General features: G+C 49.1%; 1 protein-coding gene across 3 annotated transcripts in view; it reads left to right on the top strand.

The window, feature by feature from the left end:
- The first annotated feature begins 243 nt into the window (after positions 1-243).
- LOC119109530 (protein scarlet) overlaps positions 244-20256 on the top strand; it is a 41326-nt gene continuing 21313 nt past the window's right edge. Inside the window, exons 1-7 of one of the 3 annotated variants that reach the window (XM_037233182.1) lie at positions 244-327; positions 9520-9613; positions 11954-12146; positions 12858-12906; positions 18365-18551; positions 19461-19631; positions 19877-20115. In XM_037233182.1, the coding sequence (XP_037089077.1) occupies positions 9524-9613; positions 11954-12146; positions 12858-12906; positions 18365-18551; positions 19461-19631; positions 19877-20115 (929 nt within the window). In that variant the 5' untranslated portion in view covers positions 244-327; positions 9520-9523. Of the gene's footprint in view, positions 328-9519; positions 9614-11950; positions 12147-12857; positions 12907-18364; positions 18552-19460; positions 19632-19876; positions 20116-20256 lie in introns of all 3 variants that reach the window. The other 2 variants (XM_037233180.1, XM_037233181.1) reach the window with 2 other exon arrangements.

The raw sequence follows: 20256 nt of genomic DNA, 5'->3' as shown, positions 1-20256 counted from the left end.
ACAGACACTTGATCGTCGAACCTGTGCACAGGCTATACACAAGGGCACTCATGCTCTGCTAACCACAACGTCGGGCCATGCGGCTCTCGTGCACCATCGGCCGGGGGCAAGAGCTGACGGTGTTGTTGGGTACGCCTCCTCCCCACCCGCTGGAGGCAGCGGCCACCGTGAGCGCCGCCGTCAGCTGACCGGCGACGCCAGCGCCTCTAGCGGCGAGCTCGGCGGCTGGCAGCGGAGGCCGAGGGTCCGGAGCGGAGGTTGTTGGAAAAAATCGTCGTGCCAAGCACCGGTACGTCGTTGGGTGCTTCAGCGGGAGGACCTGTCGAGGTGAGTGCACACTGCGCTGTGGTACAGTGCCCAGACCTCTGGACGGGGTGTGATGAGCTGCTGCTGGGCGTGGGCAGATGTACCGTGTGTGCTCTGCCCTGCGGGCCTGGGTGCGTCCGACCTGGTGCCACCACGCTCCTCTTATGCAGAGCTGCCGCACGGTTTGGCGTGCCGCGGTCCCGGCTCGTGGCACTGGTCAGAGCCCAGGCCTCTCGAGGTGTCCCGGGATCCCCTGCATCGAGGTGTCCCGGGATCTCCACATCGATGCGTCGTGGGATCCTGTGCATCGAGGCATGCCGGGATCTCCGCATCGAGATGTCCCGGGATCCCCTGTATCGAGGTGTCCCGGGATCCCTTGCATCGAGGTATTCCGAGATCCCCTGTATCACTTGAGCGGCAACGGTGCGACCGTCATGGGACGGTAGTGTTTTCGTACTATATTCTGTTTCACTTGCCGTAGTTGGTATGGCCAGCAACTTCGAGCATTCCCAATTTTCAGGAATGCGGCGGCTCTGGACTGCCTGTAAGTAGCTTCAGTACGCTATCAAAACTAAAACTAGAAAGCTCACATAGGCAGGTGAACGACAACGAGATATGCAAAAGACAACGAGCTAGGAGATTGATTTGGTACCCAGCTGCAGTTGCCTGTGCATATCGACAGATAACGCACTTATGCTGCCATTGCCACCTGCTATTGGGTCGTCTCTAACCACGGTCTCCTGTGTCTCCCCGTATTCTTGTTCGGTACTTTGCGAAGGATAACGGATGTACCTAACTTAATATACAAACTTGTACCCAATTTTGCCGGCTCTGCGCTGGCATTCTTGCAGCTGGTCTGGTGCCGGTACAGTACCGGTACCATGTTTATGAATACCCTGCGTCGTCTCTAATGCGTTCTCATCATTTGCGAGAGCTTTGTTTCCAGTTTCCCAGTTTCACCCGTACGACGTGACACAGTCGTTAGTATGTTTGATGCGCGGTGAATGCCTTTGCCATGGCCGGACGACGTAAGCCCGGCGCCGCACGCCACCCCCGGTTATGTAAGGAACTGAGCCGTCTTCCCGCACTGAAGGTCATGGCGCCAAGGGGGTGAGCAGTTCGCAGCGAATTTGTCGGTTGACGGCCCTGGAGGCCGGTGGCTGGGTGGTCTCTTCCGCTTTCCGTATGCTATCAGGAGAGGGCGTCTAAGATCAGTGGATACGCTTGGCATTACCGAGGTTTGCTTACAGCAGCATTTGTTTCAGTGAGTTATTCGTGTTACATGTGCACGAGAAAGACCTAATTCTTTCCATCTTAGCACTATTTTTACGCCGAATATAACTGCTACAGGAGAAAGCGTCAAAACGCATCTTTTATCGTAATGCAGGAGCCTAAAACAGCTTGTTTGAAACCTAAATCCAAGCCGGTCAATCATCGGTGCGGCAAGTCTTCACCAATAAATGACTTTCAATTCCCTGCGTTGTCTTCCGGTTTGCTGTGCCGCCCACGTGCACGATGGTATGCGTATGAGGAGTAGGGACCGGCATCCCGACACAGACAACAATTCTCAGGGTGCCATTATCGGCACGGCGCAGTCAGTGCGCCGTGTGCAGCAGATTGGATTGCCTGCGTGTGTCAGAAATCTTACCTCAGAGTCTCACCCGGCAGAGTTCTAAGCTTTCGCTTTGCATACCATGGTGCTGCTACCTGCCTGATAATATATGTTGCTATTTATTTACATACCATGCTGTTGCTAACTGTTTGACAAATATTTCGCACAATAATGCCAAACATAACTATTTACAGTGCTGCTACATGAGCTGCTCTGCTCAGTTTCGCCAATTACGTTCCGGATGTCGGACAAATGTCGGAGAAAGTGTGTCGGACACATTGCGGGTCTCGAAGCATGTATGCATGCTTTTCTACAAATGGGAGCCAATAGCCGGCTGCAACAACAGTTCATACCATCGACTAAGCCATAGAAAGCTTTTTACCATTTGTCGGAGGCAAGATGGCCGCTAAACGGATTATGAGCTTGTGTGAAGAGGATGACGTGGTGACGAATGAATGGTGGTTTGACGCTAAATCGGTGCAGGTTTCAGGATTGGAATAAATTTGAGGTGTGAAACCAATAGCCGTTTCTTTAATGCCCGCCCTCCACTTATCATATTATCATTATTGATAGTGGAAAACCGGCATTTGCATGATGTGGGGAGTTGGCAAACGAGAAGAAAGGAAGACAAAAAAGAAATGGATTCAGGTGCTTTGCGTGCTGCCTGGTTTCCCTGGAACGCAACATATTTCAGGGCATGCCCGGTATTTGACCCGTTCTGGGATGACCTGCAGCAGTTTCGGCGTCCATTTAAAATGTTCGTTGACGTCAGATGGCAGGACAGACGTGCCATGCATTTCGGCTCGCTAAAGGGAGTGTTCCACACTTGAAGATGCTTAGGTAAAGACCAGATACAGTGGAAGAAGCTCACTTGTACCTATTGGCCCGCCTTAAGTGCAAAAGACTGCCTAGACAACATTTCACCACATGGTAAATGCACTCCTCAATACTTCATCGTTCTGATGACGCAATGATAAGTTTTTATGACGTCAGAGTCGCTTCCATTCTGAACGTGTTAGAATTGCCGATACAGTTGGCGTGCTGGCTGTCTTGTGGGACTTCAACTCGCCACAATGTGGCTTGTTTATTTATGCGTGCGGGATGAGCCGTGCCATCATTACGTACGCGTGCTCGAGTCTTCTGGCAGTGTTTTTATATATTTTCTGTAAATACAGTTTTCTTACCTGCATTTGCATTTTTGATTACAGGATTATTCTAGAAATCCTACGTTATTCCATTTCCAGCTTAGCGTGGGGGGGAGGGGGAGCACACTGATTCCAGGAGTTCATCCATACAAAAGATTCCGACCAAATCTTTAAAAAATGTCATGATATCTCCCATCATATACAGACATGTTATTTCCTCTCCAAGGAAGCGCTGGCTGAGAAGACGTAAAAGTGAAAAAATTTATTGTCAGTGCCGCACAACGGGCACGCTCCAGATGTCCGTATCTGTGCGCGTGACCACGCGGAATTTATGGGAAAGCACTCCGCAGGCAGAGGGTCGGCTGGCGAGGGTGTGCTTATCGACCACGCCGCTGTGGAATACGCTATCTTCCCGTTGTGAAATGAGAACTAGGCGACAATATCCCCACCGCCCTCCCCCTCATTATTGCATTCTGGGTAACGATGCTGTGACGTAATCATGGGACTGAGCCAAATGGCACCAACGCTATGGCGGCGTGAAAACGCTCTTCTTTGCGGGCTGGTTTAAACATAACTATTTCCATAAGCCGAGATTGTTTCGACCTAGCACATTCAATGAAGCATTTTCAGCTGGCGTTGAATGACGTTGGTTTGCATCAGACCCATTAAATTATTGCCAAAATGCGCTTCCAGCTGGCCCCCGACAGACAAATGGGGTTACCCATTCACCAGTGATTTATCCCGAAGAACTCTAGCCGAAAGTGCTTAGAAACAGTCTGTGTAAAAGAGTACAACATGCAACAACAACGCAGGATGGAAATGAGATGCGATGGGCCAGACGAGGTCGCAGCACCGTGGAACGCGCATTGAGAAGTTGGAATGCACATTCTGTAGTTTTAGGGGAAGCGTTGTCAAGGTGGATAAAGGGTTGGTCTGTCTTTATGGGGCAGTGAGTGGTGAACCCCGGAGGCTTAAATACGGTGCGTGCCATTTCAGTTGAAGATAGCACAATTTTTCTGTTAAATGGGCCGACTTCCGGCAAGTTCTGCAATTCTTGCCAGTCAAAGAGCCGAGGCCCATACTCACCTCCAAAACAGTCTAATAGGGATATTTTAAGGTGGTGGGGATATTATTCTCCGCGCACCATCTTTATCTAGCCCATCCAACATTATAGATCTGCATATTAACCAATACCTGGGGAGTAGCAGCCTTACTCTTGGAAGAAAAACCGGGAGAATGAAGAAATAGATAATAACCAATCTTTTTCTCCATTCTCCTGGTGTTTTTTTGATAACTAAGGCTATTACTTTTATCTTATCTATGTGAATAATGTTCTTTGTGAATGCACTGAACAACTTTCGCAATATATGCGCAATGATTGTCCATTGATTAATTTAATGTCAACATCACATATGATGTTTATTTATTTCATATCCATATTCATTTTACAAAAACGCATTGCGTGAAAATTTTCGGGCGCATTGGCCGCGACGAATATGGCACGGGTGCTGGAACCAGAAAATGTGGTCTAGTAGAATTTATCTTTGGAATCAGATTCTGGCATTGGTGCCTTCAGAAGGATTGAAGTGCAAAATTACGACATCTATCCACGTAACATTACCATATAAATGTAGAACAGGGTTGCAATTCGATAGCGAAATGTCAGATTTTAATCACGTGACTAGTATCTACCAACCTTTTCGAAGTATTAACCAAAAAACCGTACTGTGGGCTGCCAAACTTTGGTCCCATGGTGAAGTCACGTCTGCGTAGCCTTCTCCAGTAGCCTGGTACCCTCACGTTATCCGCCGCGAACAAACAGTTATGGTCTGGTATTTGTTTTAACACGCGCCCGGGTGGCCGACTAGATACCCTTCGCTCGGGTGGGGAGGGGTCAAATTGATCCCCCCGAAGGTTTTTCCAGAATGGCTTCCGAATGGCGCGGCGTAGCCGCGCCAAGTTTTGCATAGCTGTAGACAGTTGAATAGCGGATCGTTTGGCTTAAAAAATAGATTTACCTTGTAAAGTCGCTGACCTTTGGCAGGTCAAAGTCAGGCCACGGTTTCAGAGAAGGCAATTCCTAGGAAATCCTTCAATCTGATTCAACAACGGAGTGTTCGACGAAGCCATACAGCTCTGAGATGCTTTCTTAGGCAACACAACAGTTCACTTAGCAAATTATATTGACCTAGGGTCAGGTATAAAGGTCACACCAAGGTCAAAACTAACCTGTTGTGTTACTTTAGGGCTTGCTGTATGGGATAGTTTCTGATGTTTATTTCGAGTTTGTTGATTGCCGGAACCGCATTATACGTTCTCCATGGACTTCTTAAGGTCAGAGTAGGTCATTGACCCGAAATGACCCGTATTAACATTTTGTTTTAGGAACATACTGCCTGACGTAATCTTTGTCAATTAGTCAAATGCAAAACTCAAAGCAATGTTGTATGATTTTGGTCACCTTGACCTTCAAAAGGTCAAACAAGGTCATCGACCTTGAATGAGAATGTGACCTTCTGCTTAGAAACGGTTGTCTAGGTTCTAGGGGCACTTTGGAGACCAACCCGGAAATTGACCTTGTTTTACCTTTTGTGACCCGAAGGTCATGACCTAGGAACCTGAAACTTTGACCTAAGTGATTTCACGTACAGGTTAATGCACCCTGTAAATTTGGTGTCTCTAGCTTTCTTAGTTCCCGAGATCTTTTAGGGGGGGAGGCAAATTGACCGTCCTTCCCACCCGAGCGATGGGTATCTTGCCGGCTACCCGGGTGCGTGTTTGCTCACTCGACAAGCATTGTTAACATTGCATGGAGCCAGTTTTCACGGACTGGAAAAACCTGACGAGTCGAATTACTACACTTAATCCGGACGCTGACAGAAGTGATGCATTGATTGCTAAAATTTGCGGCAGCCCTTTGATATTCCTTAAGCAAGCTGTCGCAAACTTCTTGCATTAGACGGGTCGCGTTGGGCTGAAAGTGCAAACGTTTCCTAGCTACTTCTTTTGTGAGGGCTCTACCTAGATAGTGCCGCTCCAGTTAAGGAAATCATTCACCACCTCCTATCTTTTTGTCTGACAGAATTGCGGACTGAGCGGGTGTCATCAGAGTCATCGGTGTCATCAGTGCCATGCGGTGTCATGCCGCCGCCGCTCCGCTCACCGCGGACCCACTCTAGCTGATTTCCGGCCGACCGTGGTCTGCATGGCCGGGGAAAACAGCGCGATCCACCGGGCGTTGGCTGTGCCACACGACCTTGCAAACTTGCGAAGTCAGCGCCACCGGCGAATTGCACGGGGTGATCCACCGGGCAAGGTCGTGTGGCTGTGCCACACGACCTTGCAAACTTGCGAAGTCAGCATCACCGGCGAATTGCATGGGGTGATTCACCGGGCGTTGGCTGTGCCACGTGACATTGCAAACTTGCGAAGTCAGCGCCACCGGCGAATTGCACGGAGTGCGCTAGCTTGCTGAGGCGGGTGGTAAAACTCATATCGGTACATTATTTCACTGACTTGCAATGCACGGTAGACACAAGCAAAGCAGGGCATTATGGAACTGCGTATTGACCCGCGCACTGGCAGCCGTACGTGCCAGTTTCGCAGTGACATGGGGGATGTACCTATCCTCTGGTATCTTCTGATTGGAAAGGGCTGAAGAGGTGAACTGCGAACCCTATTCGATTGCTCGCTTGAAGCTTTACCTAGCTTATCCGTTCATTTTGGCGTTCGAGGTGAGGGTAAGGTCAAGTCAAGTCAAATGGCATGTTTTCCTGTTTGGTAGGGTTTTTTCCAATTAACTTCTCTTAACTCATTTCTGCGTGGATTTGTTCGTATAACGTGCTGAAGGACTGTAAAGTCGCGGTGCTTGTTGTTTCCTTTCAACGCCAGCAGTCTCTGCCAACCAGAGATGTTTCTTCGTTGTTGACAGCAGCCGTGGAAGGTATCAGAACCCACTTCAACAAAATATTAATTTCAGTTCCGATAAGGTAGGCGACGTTTCTTGACATTTCTGAGCATCTAGTGCCTTGCTTGGGTGAAAATGTCATGGCAATCGTAGTAATATATCAGGGTTAAAGTTATCCAAAAAGGAAATGGGAAAATGATATCAGATGACAAGGTCATGGCGGGTCAATGAGTACAAGATCTCGATATAGCATGGGTGGCTTATCGTTACCTCCTACGGGTGTGAAAGTGAAGGGTGAAAAACAGTAAATAGGACCGGTAAACGCCGGCAGTGATACGCAATGCTTCAAAGCGCAAATCTCCAGATCAAGTAAGGTTAATGAGCTGTGATGCGCTTTGGGGTCAGAGTTGCTCGCTCGGTGTCGGTGCTTGAAAGAGAGGGAGTCCCTTACATAGTTTGAGGGGTACTGTGTGTCGTGAATGCCGCTATATAATAGATGCCTCTCGGCGACTAAACGCAAAGTTTTGCATTTACTTTCAATATTAACGTAATCAACAAAAATATACATTGACACAGCGATGTTTCTGGCAAGCAAAAAGAGGCGCAGAGGGGTACAGCGTGCAACCAGGGCTAGTACTACGGTGTCATGAATAAATGATGAAATAAAATGCACGTATGAGGCGGGAGGAGGGCAACGCATAATATTTACACAGAGGCGTCTCCATGAATGAGAGCAAGAAGACTCATTATATTTGAAACCTGAAGCACTTAAACGGCATGCAACATGCAATTTTTCACTTGTTAGCAGCGATCATCATATCATGGAATTACTCCATGTGAGAGGTGAGTTCGGGAACGACAAAAAAGGAGGAACGGTTGTGCAGCGCCCGGATGCCGGGGCCGTTAACAATGGCCGTCAGCAACAGCGGCCGCTTCCAGGGGCCGTGCTCATATCATGTGGCCCTTCTCCCATTCCCCTTGAAAACCTGCTGCGCCTATGACACATGTCTGCTCACACCCGATGAGTACTGCAATCCATTTAGAGCAGTTTTGAGCATTGTTTTTACTATTCACGTGGTCTTCTCTGTTATAATTAATTTTTTACAATATCCCTATCAGTTCTGAACTTTGAAATATCGCAATGGCTTAGCAATATTTCAGTCGTAGCCTATCGATCTCCTTTAGCCGCGTTGAAATCCGTTGATAGCCGTGCTATCTGTCGGAGACAAAATGCCATGACAGTTTCTTATCTTTGGTGGTCTGCTGCTCTCTATCATAACTGCTTGAAGCTTTATTTTTTTAGGGATGTAGACCTTGTCGAGAGGAATCAAACATAGCCTCGTTTTTGCTAATCGGCCAAGTGTAGTTGGCGAGATGTGAAGTAGGGTTGGGCGAAACACCTTAGCAGCTTGTGTCCTAAATCAGAGGGTTAAGAAAGCCGATTGACATAGTTCAGGCAACGGTTTTTTTCCTGAGGTGAATGTCATGGTAAAATATCTGAATGAAACTAGATTCAACGGTACCAACGGAACCTCAATAAAAAACGATTGTGTTAACATGGATTTGGTGTAAGTCGGAGCATTCGGCAGCTAAATACTTAACAGAGCGTGCGAACGCAAGCAGTAAACCAGCAAACTCTGAAGTTCACTGTTCAGATCAGTCAGCTGTTTCTTGTTAAATTGTTCTTGCATAGCGATCAAAAGTTGGACGACGAGATGTACCCGTCAGTAACTCACTAGTCAAGAGCTTGAGCGTGCAGGCTTGTAAACGTGCACAGCTACCATTAAGAATGCCTTTATCAGCGTTTTCATGTTTTGCTTCACGTAATTTGATTGCGTCCTAAAGCTACAAGTATTACCCAACTACGATAATTGATGCCACCAGTTCATCTTTGCGCAGTCGGTGAAACGTCCGTAAGTTAGCGTCCTATCATGAAAAATTGCCTTTAAAATGCTTGGTTATGGTAGATCTTTGAATTAACTTTAAAACTATATCAACCTGAAACCCATAGCACGGACATACCCCTAGAAACATGTTTTATGCTAAGTCCAGTGTTGTAAAATGTATTCTGTATAAACTGAAGGCAAAACTACACGACCATGCCGTACACATCTGAAAAAGTCAGAGGAGAAGCAAGTGCTAGCACTCAATAAGCGCAGATGAGCACCGCTAGCAGTCAACGTGCACAGGTGAGCACCGCTGGCAGTTACCGCGCACAGGTGACCACCGCTAGCAGTCACTGTACACAGGTGATCACCGCTAGCAGTCACTGTGTACAAGTGAGCACCGCTGGCACTGTACACAGGTGATCACCGCTAGCGGTCACTGTGCACAGGTGAGCACCGCTGGCAGTTACTGCGCACAGGTGAGCACCGCTGGCAGTTACCGTGCACAGGTGACCACCGTTAGCAGTCACTCTGCACAGGTGCTCACCGCCAGCACGCCGTGGCTGCGCCACAACGGCGGCTCTGCGACGCAGCTGCGCCACAACGGCGGCTCTGCGCCGCAGCTGCTGCCGCCGTTGTTCCAGCTGTTGTTGCCCGTTTCAGAGCGATGGTTCGGCGGGATGACGACGGGCCGGGGATCCGGCTGCTGGCGCCGACCAGCGGGCGCGGGTCGCCCCGCGAGTACGGCGCGACGCAGGTACGCCAGGCGGCGGGGCAGCCTCGCGCCAGGCTGGCCGGTGGAGATCACCACCATTCATTGCCGCCCTTCCGGAGTCATCCATTCATTCATCCACTCCGTTCAGTCATGCAACGCATTGTACGCTTAAATCGGCCCTATCCATTCATGCAAGCCCTTGGATTGATCAAATTGGGATCATCAACGGAATTAAGCACTCCATGCATTGCATTCATTAACTCCCCAATCTAATGCAACAACTTCTAACGCATAAATATTTGGCTTAAAAACGTTTGCGCAACGTTTCTTGTGATGCAAGAAAATGTAGCACGTAAACCCTTACTGACAGAGCTCTCAATGCTAACAGTTTTAAGCGGGATTACCTTGGATAACCTTCTCCATGATAACACTTGCAGCACAATGATTTCACGGGGTGAAGTTAACATGCAAAACTTTCAACTCCAAATTGCTCCCAACGGAAATAAGTAGGGTGCATGAACTTGTAGGCGACTACAGTTGTGATGCAAAAACTTCAGAATGACGCTCAGCACGATCGTGGTCTTGTTCACAGCGCGTTCGTCTAGAGCCCAAGAGTCCCGGAACCCCAATCCCAACCATTTCAACTGTCGACTTCCACATGGCTAAAAAGATCCCGACAAATGATCTACCATAAGTGGTCAGCACGGCTACTACAATGCCTTGTCACTTTTCCCAATTCCTACCGATTTGCCAGTTTGCATGTACGCATGCTCGTTATGTTACTTTGATGTCGAGGTACGCGATTATGCGTTATTGCATCGATGCGAAAAGGTGGAATAACTATGCACATTTTGAACAGGTTTGCACAGTGACACGTGTCATGAGTCAGAATAAATTTGAACAAAAATTGCATTGGAAATTTATCAAATCGTGAGCGGATTTCATGTCCTTTTGTCAGGAGCTCGCATTATTTGTAGGCGACTTAGATTTAAACCGGTTATTTACTTTACTTTCGTGGCGTCACAGGGATGAGTTTACACGTCGCCTATATAGCCTTCCATGAGGTCTTCTTGATGCGTGCCTGAATCTGTATTTTCATATCATTGTCTAATCACGGCCGAGGAAAGAAGAAACATCAATTATCTCCAAAGCTTCCGTTCAATAAACACAAGCTGGCTGATGTAATATCTTTTTACATGTGCCATGTCCCAGCTCAATAATCTTTATAATTAAAACCAGTGAACATCTGCTAGGCATCTGGTAAACATACTGTGCAGACTGAGCATGTATCACTCAGCGCAAAAAGCAAAGGGCAAATACAATTCATCATTTTCACACGCAAACGTAAACGAAAGCGCACGAGAAAATGCATGAACAGATTCACTTTTTATTCAGACGCTCAATAAAAACTGAGCTTAAACCGAAATGCGTTTACTCAGTGCCCTCGCCAGAATTAGTTCTATCCGTCTAGCTGTGAAAACGGAGCAAAAACTGACTTGCTCGTGTTCCGCGCCCGAGCAAAAAGCCGAGGAAGAAGTTTAACCATTTGATTACGTCATCTGATAGCGTATGCGACATATTTCGTCGAGGCGTTATACGCTTTTTGTCGCCGAGCAGAATGAACGGCGCACAGGTTATATTTATGCTTGGCTTGCGTAGTTAAGGTACGTATTTATTTGCAAACATTCATGCGCGTTATTCTCACTGTGTATCTAAAATTATTTTATAGTTTCAGGTGCCGACTCGCGAATATCAAAGCCTCTGCAAATATTGTCTCGCCCAATAAATGCACAAAGAAACGGACAAAATTACATGTCTCTAATGCGGTATCCAATTGCTTTCGGATCACGAGTGCCAGTCAGACCAGTCGGTCAAGAAATGTTTTGATGTTACATGCTAAATCGACAGCTGATCGGCGAGCCCGCAGGCAGCCCGCAGTGTTAGGGGCCCAAAACCGATCCGTTGCGAACGAATGCACACGAACTTGATAGCTGGGATGCCTCCCGATGTAGCAGCTCATGCGCTGGTGCCATACGCCACCTATGCCACACGACCGGGTTTCTGTTGAGCTTGAAAGCAATCCATTGCGTTCTCTCGCAGATCTCGCACAGGTATCGCGAATATGGAAATACACAAGCATGTATAATGTTTGCGCACGTGTGTCGTGCAGGTACAAACAAATGATGAATTAATGTCCGTACAGAGCACATAAGACCCGATTTCCGGGACGTCGATCGATTGTCATTTTCGAATTCCAGGATCTCGAAATGGGCAACACCTCACAAGGTTTACGTTCTTATTTATGCGAAGTGTTGCATGGAAGGACGTGCGATCTCTACAACGTCAATACTGCACTGTCTAAGGCCATTCTGTCACCAGCAGAGTCTGATCGAGAGTGGTGTGACCCGCGACCTCACCACATACGGCTCTGTGAAGCCGCTGCCGACCGAGCCCTCCAACGGCGTGACCTTGACCTGGCACGACGTCAGCGTCTTCGTTCCCAGCAAGAAGAGCAAGACACTGTTCAGCGGATGTCGCGGCAATGCCAAGCCGTTCCGGCGGGTTCTCAACAACGGTGAGACCGGCGTGTTCTCAATAATGGCGAGGCTGGCGGCCCATTGATAACGGTAAGACTGGCAGGTGCTCAATGGTCGTGCGACGGGCGGGTTCTCAATTACGGTGCGACTGGCTGGTTCTCAATAACAGTGCGACTGGCGAGTTCTCAGTGACACTGCGACTGTCGGGTTCTCAGTAATGTAGCGACTGGCGGGTTCCCAATAGCAATGCGACTGGCCAGTTCGCCGGCGGTTCCGAGTCGCTGTCCGCAGTAGCGCCACGCGACCGATCAGTGTCTACGGTGTGCGAAACTTCCGCTAAAAGGGCGAATGTCGGCGTGGTTTTAGCATTTCCTGTACTGATCACAGCTGCCAGACAACATGCGACGCATTCTGGTACGAAGTGCAGGCGGTAACTACCAACTATCGGAAGTTTTTTTCTCGCATAACTGTGATAGACAAATGTACAAAGACGGTAAATCACATCCAATGGCTCGGTGACAGGGTCGAACGCGTCAGCAGCCTCTTCAGACGTGTTATACAATCGCCCACAGGATTTCTGCCGCTCCATTCCGTGCACCGTATCTGCGTCCCACCGTCTGCGACCGCGTGTGAACCGTGACAGGGCACCAGTGGTGCCAGCGCCTGCCCCGCTGCGACCGCAGGCGTGCCAGTCGGCCCCACTAACCCGCAGCGCTCCCGCTCCACTAACCCCGTCTCCCCCTTTGCAGTGTATGGCGCCGTGCTCGCCGGCAACCTCGTGGCCGTCATGGGCTCCAGGTGAGGCCGACAGCCCGAGCTGCCGGACCGCGGCCGGGCCGGCGGCGGCCTGCGGTCAGTGGCCGCGGGCTTCCCCTGGTCGGAACGGATCGGATGGCGGGCGCGGCTGACACCCGATCACCCGCAGCGCCGCCAGGCCATGGGGACCGGGCGCGGCGCCGGCCGCACGGCAACAGTCGGGTGCAAACCGAGTCGGCGTCCCACTGAGCACGGAATGGTAGTTTTTTGGGTAGGAACCTGGCTTCAAGGGTGGGAACGTCGTGCTCTGTGACAATCATTCAAGAGCAACACCTTACTGAAGCACGTGCTCGGTTTGTGGAGGGCGTGCTTGACTGGTCGCGCCTGCCTGCTGACAGCAGCTGCACCTGGCCGATAGCTGAAGAAATCGTCCTCATCCCGGCCAAGGAGCTGTGAGCTTTGATTTAGCCGTAAATAATCGCCACGCACGTGGACACGCCTTAAAAAGTCGTGGGATATGGTGCGCGGTAGGTGTCCACGTAAAAAACTAGATCGAAGTGGCCTGTATGCGCGATAACACAGTACAAACGAAAACCTCACGTTACGTGGCACTCGACGGAGCGGTTTCCCGACGTTTGAGAAGCCGCTCGAGAAGACAAGATCAGCAGCACTTAAAAACTCAGCAATATCCCGGACACAATGTGGGTGTCATGGACTCGGGTTTCTTGAAAGCAGCGCCGGTGTCGAATCTTATGCTAAGAATGTGCATGATGCCAAGCGAAGCAATCGAACGCAGTAGGCAAACGGTTATGGCCGTAAGCACTCCGTTTGTGAACCACTCCGACCGTCCGAGACCTTGCCTTCAACACTTTAACTCATCGCCAAGCCACTGTTCAGGCTGACAACGATTGGACACGTGTTATTTTCCCACGGAACAACGTATGAGCTGTGAAAGCATCTTTTCAGATTTAGTCGGAAGTCTTTAATCAGTGCTTGCTGCGTGTGCCCCGAGCACATAATCCGACCATGAAACGCCTGCTCAACGGCACAAATATGCAGCGTAAGCTTAACACGTGCCACCTTGCTTGGCATAACCTGTACCGGCCGTTGACGTCGCGGGTCTTTAGCGCGGTCGCTGCCACCGACTGCGAGTCATTTTGGTCAGCGGCAAAAAGCGGGTGCCTAAAGCGATTCGAGCACGCCTCGCCACGGCTGGATGAATGAAAACGAAGGCCCGCTAACCGTCTAATCTATTGGGAAAGACCTCAGTTGTTTTGGGCTAAAGAACGTGCACGAATAAGCTTTACATGGTGACGCAAACGACATTCAACATGCCTTATCCTTACCCTTATCCTTATCCTTATCCTTATCCGATAGTTAGCCAACAGACGTGTTTTTCACAACCTCCAGGCCCCTCGCACGAGATTCTGATGTAATTTGATCCTCACGCTCCCCGAGCATGTTCATCATTACTTTTGTTTCCGTGCTGCCATGTGAAGTGCAGCCATGTGAACTGCGTGTCATCTGAAGAGGCGTTCCAACATTCAGTTCAGATGAGCCCGATTGGGGTGCCTCATTCAGTCGGACGAGCCCGATTGGGGTGCCTCGTTCAGTCGGACGAGCCCGATTGGGGTGCCTCGTTCAGTCGGATGAGCCCGATTGGGGTGCCTCGTTCAGTCGGATGAGCCCGATTAGGGGTGCCTCGTTCAGTCGGACGAGCCCGATTGGGGTGCCTCGTTCAGTCGGACGAGCCCGATTGGGGTGCCTCGTTCAGTCGGACGAGCCCGATTGGGGTAGCCGCGAGAGAGTTCTTTGCTTGGCTCGAGAGTAAGACGAGAAGAAGTGAACTCAGACTTCCGAAGCTTGCAGCACGTGTTTGCGCCTGTTTTTTCATGCTGAGCGTAACTTTAAGTGAAAATCTCACCAGGTCAGTGTCCAGCGCTATGTCAAGGTGGAGCACACTGAAAAAAACATATAATGACCAATATCTTCTGTGATTTCAACTGATCGGTACACATCAACACTTTTGACAAAGTGCTCCTGTCCACGAAATTAAAGCTACGTCAGGGTCACTCATCTCAAGTCGATTCATGTTTCGCACTGTTTGTTCTTGGCTTAAAATTGCATGTGATGATAAAAGACATGACTTGCACCATACGCATGCACATTTAATACGGCAGAACGGCAGGAACTAAGCGCTATGAAAATTCATGCCGCAATTGAAATGCTGTTTGATGTTGTTTTGAACAGTTTTTTTCCGAGAGGTGCGGTATTTTTCGTCCTTATGCATTTCTCGAGCTTTGGTCGCAGTATCATGTGCCGTTCCGTGCGACGACATGATCTTACTTGATAAGGCCTTACTTGGTCCGGCCTGGCGCCTCTAGGCATCGTTTCAAATATATTTACGATTATTGATAATGTTCACAGTTATCAAAGTGCTTGCAAATTGATGTATGAATAGCATTAATGATAAACTAATTTTCAGTGTGAATAATTGGTTAGTAAATGTTCATAACCTTATTCAATTCATTCATAGATCTAACGATTCACATGATCGCCCACTGTGACCTGAAAACGGGTATCAAAGGTTGACTGGCTTGTTTTTGTTCATGCTTTTTTCTGGTGACATTGTCGTGTTTGAAGAACTTTCCTCCAGCCCGCCTCTCAGGTGGTTGGGCTATTTCAGTCTGATCTGACATGAGCCTGTGCCACTTTACCTCTCCACCGATTTCATTTGGTCCGAAATTAAAAAGCGGCGAGAGAAGCCAAGGTAGTTGACCTGCCCTTAAAGGACAAACACAAATATATATATATATATATATATATATATATATATATATATTTATATATATATATAACATATATATATAACATATATATATATATATATATATATATATATACCATGCAGTGACGTGTGGAGACTTCTATGCAATGAATGCATTGGTCAGCATTCGCCATTGTTTGGGGATGAATTAGGGACAACGTTTCGAACGATAGCAGCGTTCATTGACCTAAAATAGGCCTAGCCTCATCTCAGTGTTATTCGGTTCCCTTACAGACGCTACAGTAAGAAAAAAAAAACATTGCAATTTTGAGGCATCGCTGGCACGCTTTGTCACTCTTGACGAGTGCCCTCCGGAAAGCCGAGGTTTACCAGTGCGGAAATGCTGAGCGCTTTTTGAACCTCTTGTGACGTATGCATTAACACGCGCTCGGGTGGGGTCAAATTGACCCCCCTCCCCAAGGCTTTTTCAGAATGGATTCCGAACGGCGCGGCGTAGCCACGCCAAATTTTGCACAGCTGTAGAGAATTGGATAGTGAATCATTTGGTGTCAAAAATTTAGATGTGCCTATTAAGGCCGCTGACCTATGGCAGGTCAAAATCAGGCCAAGGTTTCAGCGAAGCCAATTTCTAGAGAACCGTCCAATCTGGTGCAACAACGGAGTGTTAGACAAAGCTACACATCTCTGAGATGCTTTCTTTGGCAACACAACAATGCAGTGAGCAAATTACATTGGCCTAAGGTCAGGTATAAAGGTCATACCAAAGTCAAAACGAACCTGTCTTTTTCCCGTAGGGCTTGCTGTATGAGATAATTTTTGGTGCTCATCTTGAATTTATTGGCAGCAGGAACCACACTCTACATCTTCCATGGACTTCTTAGAGGTCTGAATAGGTCATTGACCTAAAATCAACCAGGCCAACATTTTGTTTTTAGGAACTTACTGCCAGACGTAATCTTTGTCTTTTGTTGAAATGCAACACTCAGAACAGCTTGTATGATTTCGGTCACCATGAACTTTGAAAGGTCAAACAATGTCGCTGACCTCAAATGAGCGTGTCACCTTTTGCTTGGAAACAGTTATCTAAGTTCTGGGACGCTTTGGAGAACTAACCTGGAATTTGGCCTTGTTTGATCTTATTTGACCCGAAGGTTATTACCTAGAAACTTTAAACCTTGACCTAAGTGAGGTCACGAATAGTTTAACACACCCTGTGAATTTCGTGTCTATAGCTTTCTTAGTTCCCGAGATCTCAGGGGGTCAAATTGACCCCGCACCCGAGCGAAGGGTACCCAGCCGGCCATCCGGACGCGTGTTAACTGTCTAACAAAGGGTGAGTGGGCTGTGCGTAACGGAGCTGTTGCTATAATAACTTTATGTTACGTATGGCATCATAGTTATGGGTAGAGCGCTTCATGGGGTGAGTCCCTGGGTAAGCATATATAATGGGCAATGGGGTTGGGTCTGGTACAGATGATTTTGGGAAAATTGCAGATACAAGCACAGGTATGTGCAAGCCGTTAACAAAATGTCTCTTAGTTACTTTAAGAAACACTACATGATTCTTAATTATGCTGTGCTGCTGCTACATATACCTTTTCAGTCATGTTTAACTCCATTTACACCCCATGTATGATGCAATTGTCAACGTAAAACAATACGTTTGAGTGTAGACGTTCCGAAACTCTTCTATAATTTGGAAGCAAAGTTTGGGAAAATGCCAATTGGCGGATAGCGGGTTGGTGCAGCCACCTACGAATGGGTACCGGGTGAGTATGTGCACAGCCACCAACGAGTGGGTACCAGGTGGGTATGTGCACAGCCACCTAAGAATGGGTACCGGGTGGGTATGTGCACAGCCCCATGGAAAGCGGGTGCGTTGGGTGAAGCAAACCATCCCCGTGAGGGCCTCAAGCGATCCTGTGCTCCTGAGAGGGTGCAGGGGACGGACTCTGTACTGTCGACAGAGCGCAAAGGTTTTCACCGGCTACCAACCCCCCTAAGCCGGGTCGGACTCCGGTCTGGGGCTGGCTGTCCTGAAACTGGACTTGAACCTGATAAGCCCAGATGTTTTGTGTTAACACACAGCACATATCTGTAAATCTCGCCTTATTCGGCAAGTGAAAAAACAGCTTCCTAAGCACATGATGTAAAAGTGGAACCGGATTCGATACATCGTGGCAGAAGCAAGCTGCAATGCTGACTCTACTGCAGTGTAGAGAACAGAAATGTGAGATTCATATTTAACATCCAGTGCAATATTCCGAATCGTGGCTTACTTCGTTATACCTAAGTTTGCAACATAATGCATGAAAACTGTGGATCAGAGAAATGGTTTGCTGTTGAGAGAAAGCTGTCCTAGGCTCCATCGACTGCTTAGAGTGCGTCATGATTACCAGATTTATTGTCTTGATACTCTTGTATGCTTGCTTATCAGCCAAATAGCAAAATCGCACACGCACACGCACACGCACACGCACACGCACACGCACTTGTTAGTACTTACGCACTTAAAAGTCTTGTGTCTAATGTGTTGCGTCTAAAACCATTCTTGTACTCATGCAAGAAATACAAGAGCACAGGTCGCGGTCGTGCGCATAGTTACGAATATCATGTTAGAACACCTAGTTCCCAAGCATCACTCCCATCAATATCGCACGCCTCTGACCCTGCCGCCTGACCCTTGTCGTGATCAGCCGTCTGGTGCCACAGTGGCAGCGGCAAGTCCACGCTGATGACGACCCTGGCGCAGCGGAACCCCGGCGAGGTGATGGTGGACGCCGACATCCAGTACAACGGCCGGCCGCTGACGCGCGACATGCAGCGCATGGCCGGCTTCGTCTACCAGGACGACCTGTTCGTGGGCTCGCTGACCGTCAGGGAGCACCTCGAGTTCGCGGTACGCATGGCGCTGGCCCGCTGCCAGCGCGTGGCCATGCTGTGCCGTTGGGTATGCGACCCAGGCCTGCTGTGTTCGGGATCCGTCGCGCGCGTTTTGGGGCATTTCGCGGATTTTCAGTGCGGTACCATAGCGTTTTCGTATTCACTAGCGGTTGTGGTTCCACGTGATGGCACATGCAACGCGATCGTGGTTCCCCGTAATCAGCTTGAAACGCCGTTTGGTTTCGTTCCATTGACCATTTCGATACCATCTTTAACAGTGTTAAATCTTGCAGCGTTCTCCTTGCATGGTTTCACATGTTCTTTTCATCTGCCCGGTGTGCACAACTAGTATGGTCATTAACGTTACGCTTTTACAATTTCCCACACCGGTTTTAACTGGGGCAACAGATAGGCAGCAGGTCGTAACTATCGAACCCACGATATCGTGATCAGCTCAAGCACGCAACGCCAGAGTCATTACATTCACCTATTAACAAACACGGGAAAGCATGTGTGCCCTAGGTCAATGTCTCGGGATGTTGTGGTAGGTTTTATACATCCCATTTCCTTTTGGTGCGTATTGCACCAACGCGTTTGATTTCCTGATGCGTGCTGATACCATGCTTGCCTGGCATGGCTTGGCATGCATGCTACCGGCGTGCTTGGCAACGCCGTTTAAATTCGGCCCACGCGCTTCCGCGTCCATTCATTGAACGCTTTTTCTAGTTCGAAGAATCGCTGGGAACGTGGTCCAGTAAAAAGTAGTGAAATTGATGGTGTTGCTTGCTGACCCTGCTTAAAATACTGCGACCTCTCCTCCCGCCTAGTCTATGTGGTGGCAACGCAGTCGTGCCGTCTCCCGCCGAGTGGTGATTTAAGACATGTTTGTGCAGGCTGCAATCCTGACTGAGTCTTTTGATCTCAGGCCCGCCTCAAGATGGACCGCCACACGACGGCCGGCGAGCGTCGCGCGCGCATCGAGACCATCATGTTCGACCTGGGGCTCAAGAAGTCCGAGCACACCAGGATTGGAGTTCCCGGCCAAAAGAAAAGCCTTTCTGGCGGCGAGCGGAAGCGGCTGGCGTTTGCTGCCGAGGTGGATTTCCTATCGTGATTACGTGCATAAGGAGAAAGCCAGCGCTCCCCAAGCAGCTGATGTTCTGTCCGCATCCTGAGTACTTGAAGTTACAATGCGTTCGTGTTCAATGCGCAGCACGCATGCAGACATGATGTTTACGAACGTCATCACTTAAGCCTTGTGATAAGCGATAGTTTACATTAGCCCGGTTGAATTAGCGCCGTGTTGGAATTATTCTCACTCCGTCTCCGGGCCGCTGCCAGATTCTGACGGATCCGCCGCTGCTGTTCTGTGACGAGCCCACCACCGGGCTCGACTCGTACAACGCCGAGAGGATCGTCTCCATGCTGAAGGAGATGGCGTTCCGGGGCAAGACGATTCTCTGCACCATCCACCAGCCCAGCTCCAACCTGTTCTCCATGTTCGACCAGCTCATGTTCCTCTGCGAGGGCAGACTGGCGTACATGGGGTCCGCCTCAAGCGCAGCCAAGTTTTTCGCCAGGTGAGCGCTTCGGCATCATACCTCCGCGGCCATGTCGGTCATAGTTCAACTGAATACCGTGGCCACATAAACGGCACGACACTGAGGTGTAGTCTCCCGTTCAGTTCGGGCTCCGCCCCCCACCCCCTCCCTCCCCTTCTC

Source organism: Pollicipes pollicipes, unplaced genomic scaffold (genome assembly GCF_011947565.3).
Source record: "Pollicipes pollicipes isolate AB1234 unplaced genomic scaffold, Ppol_2.1 Scaffold_7231;HRSCAF=8579_pilon_pilon_pilon, whole genome shotgun sequence".
NCBI lineage: Eukaryota > Metazoa > Arthropoda > Thecostraca > Pollicipedomorpha > Pollicipedidae > Pollicipes > Pollicipes pollicipes.
Note: the sequence above shows the minus strand (reverse complement) of the source record. Positions and strands in the feature narration are given on the sequence as shown.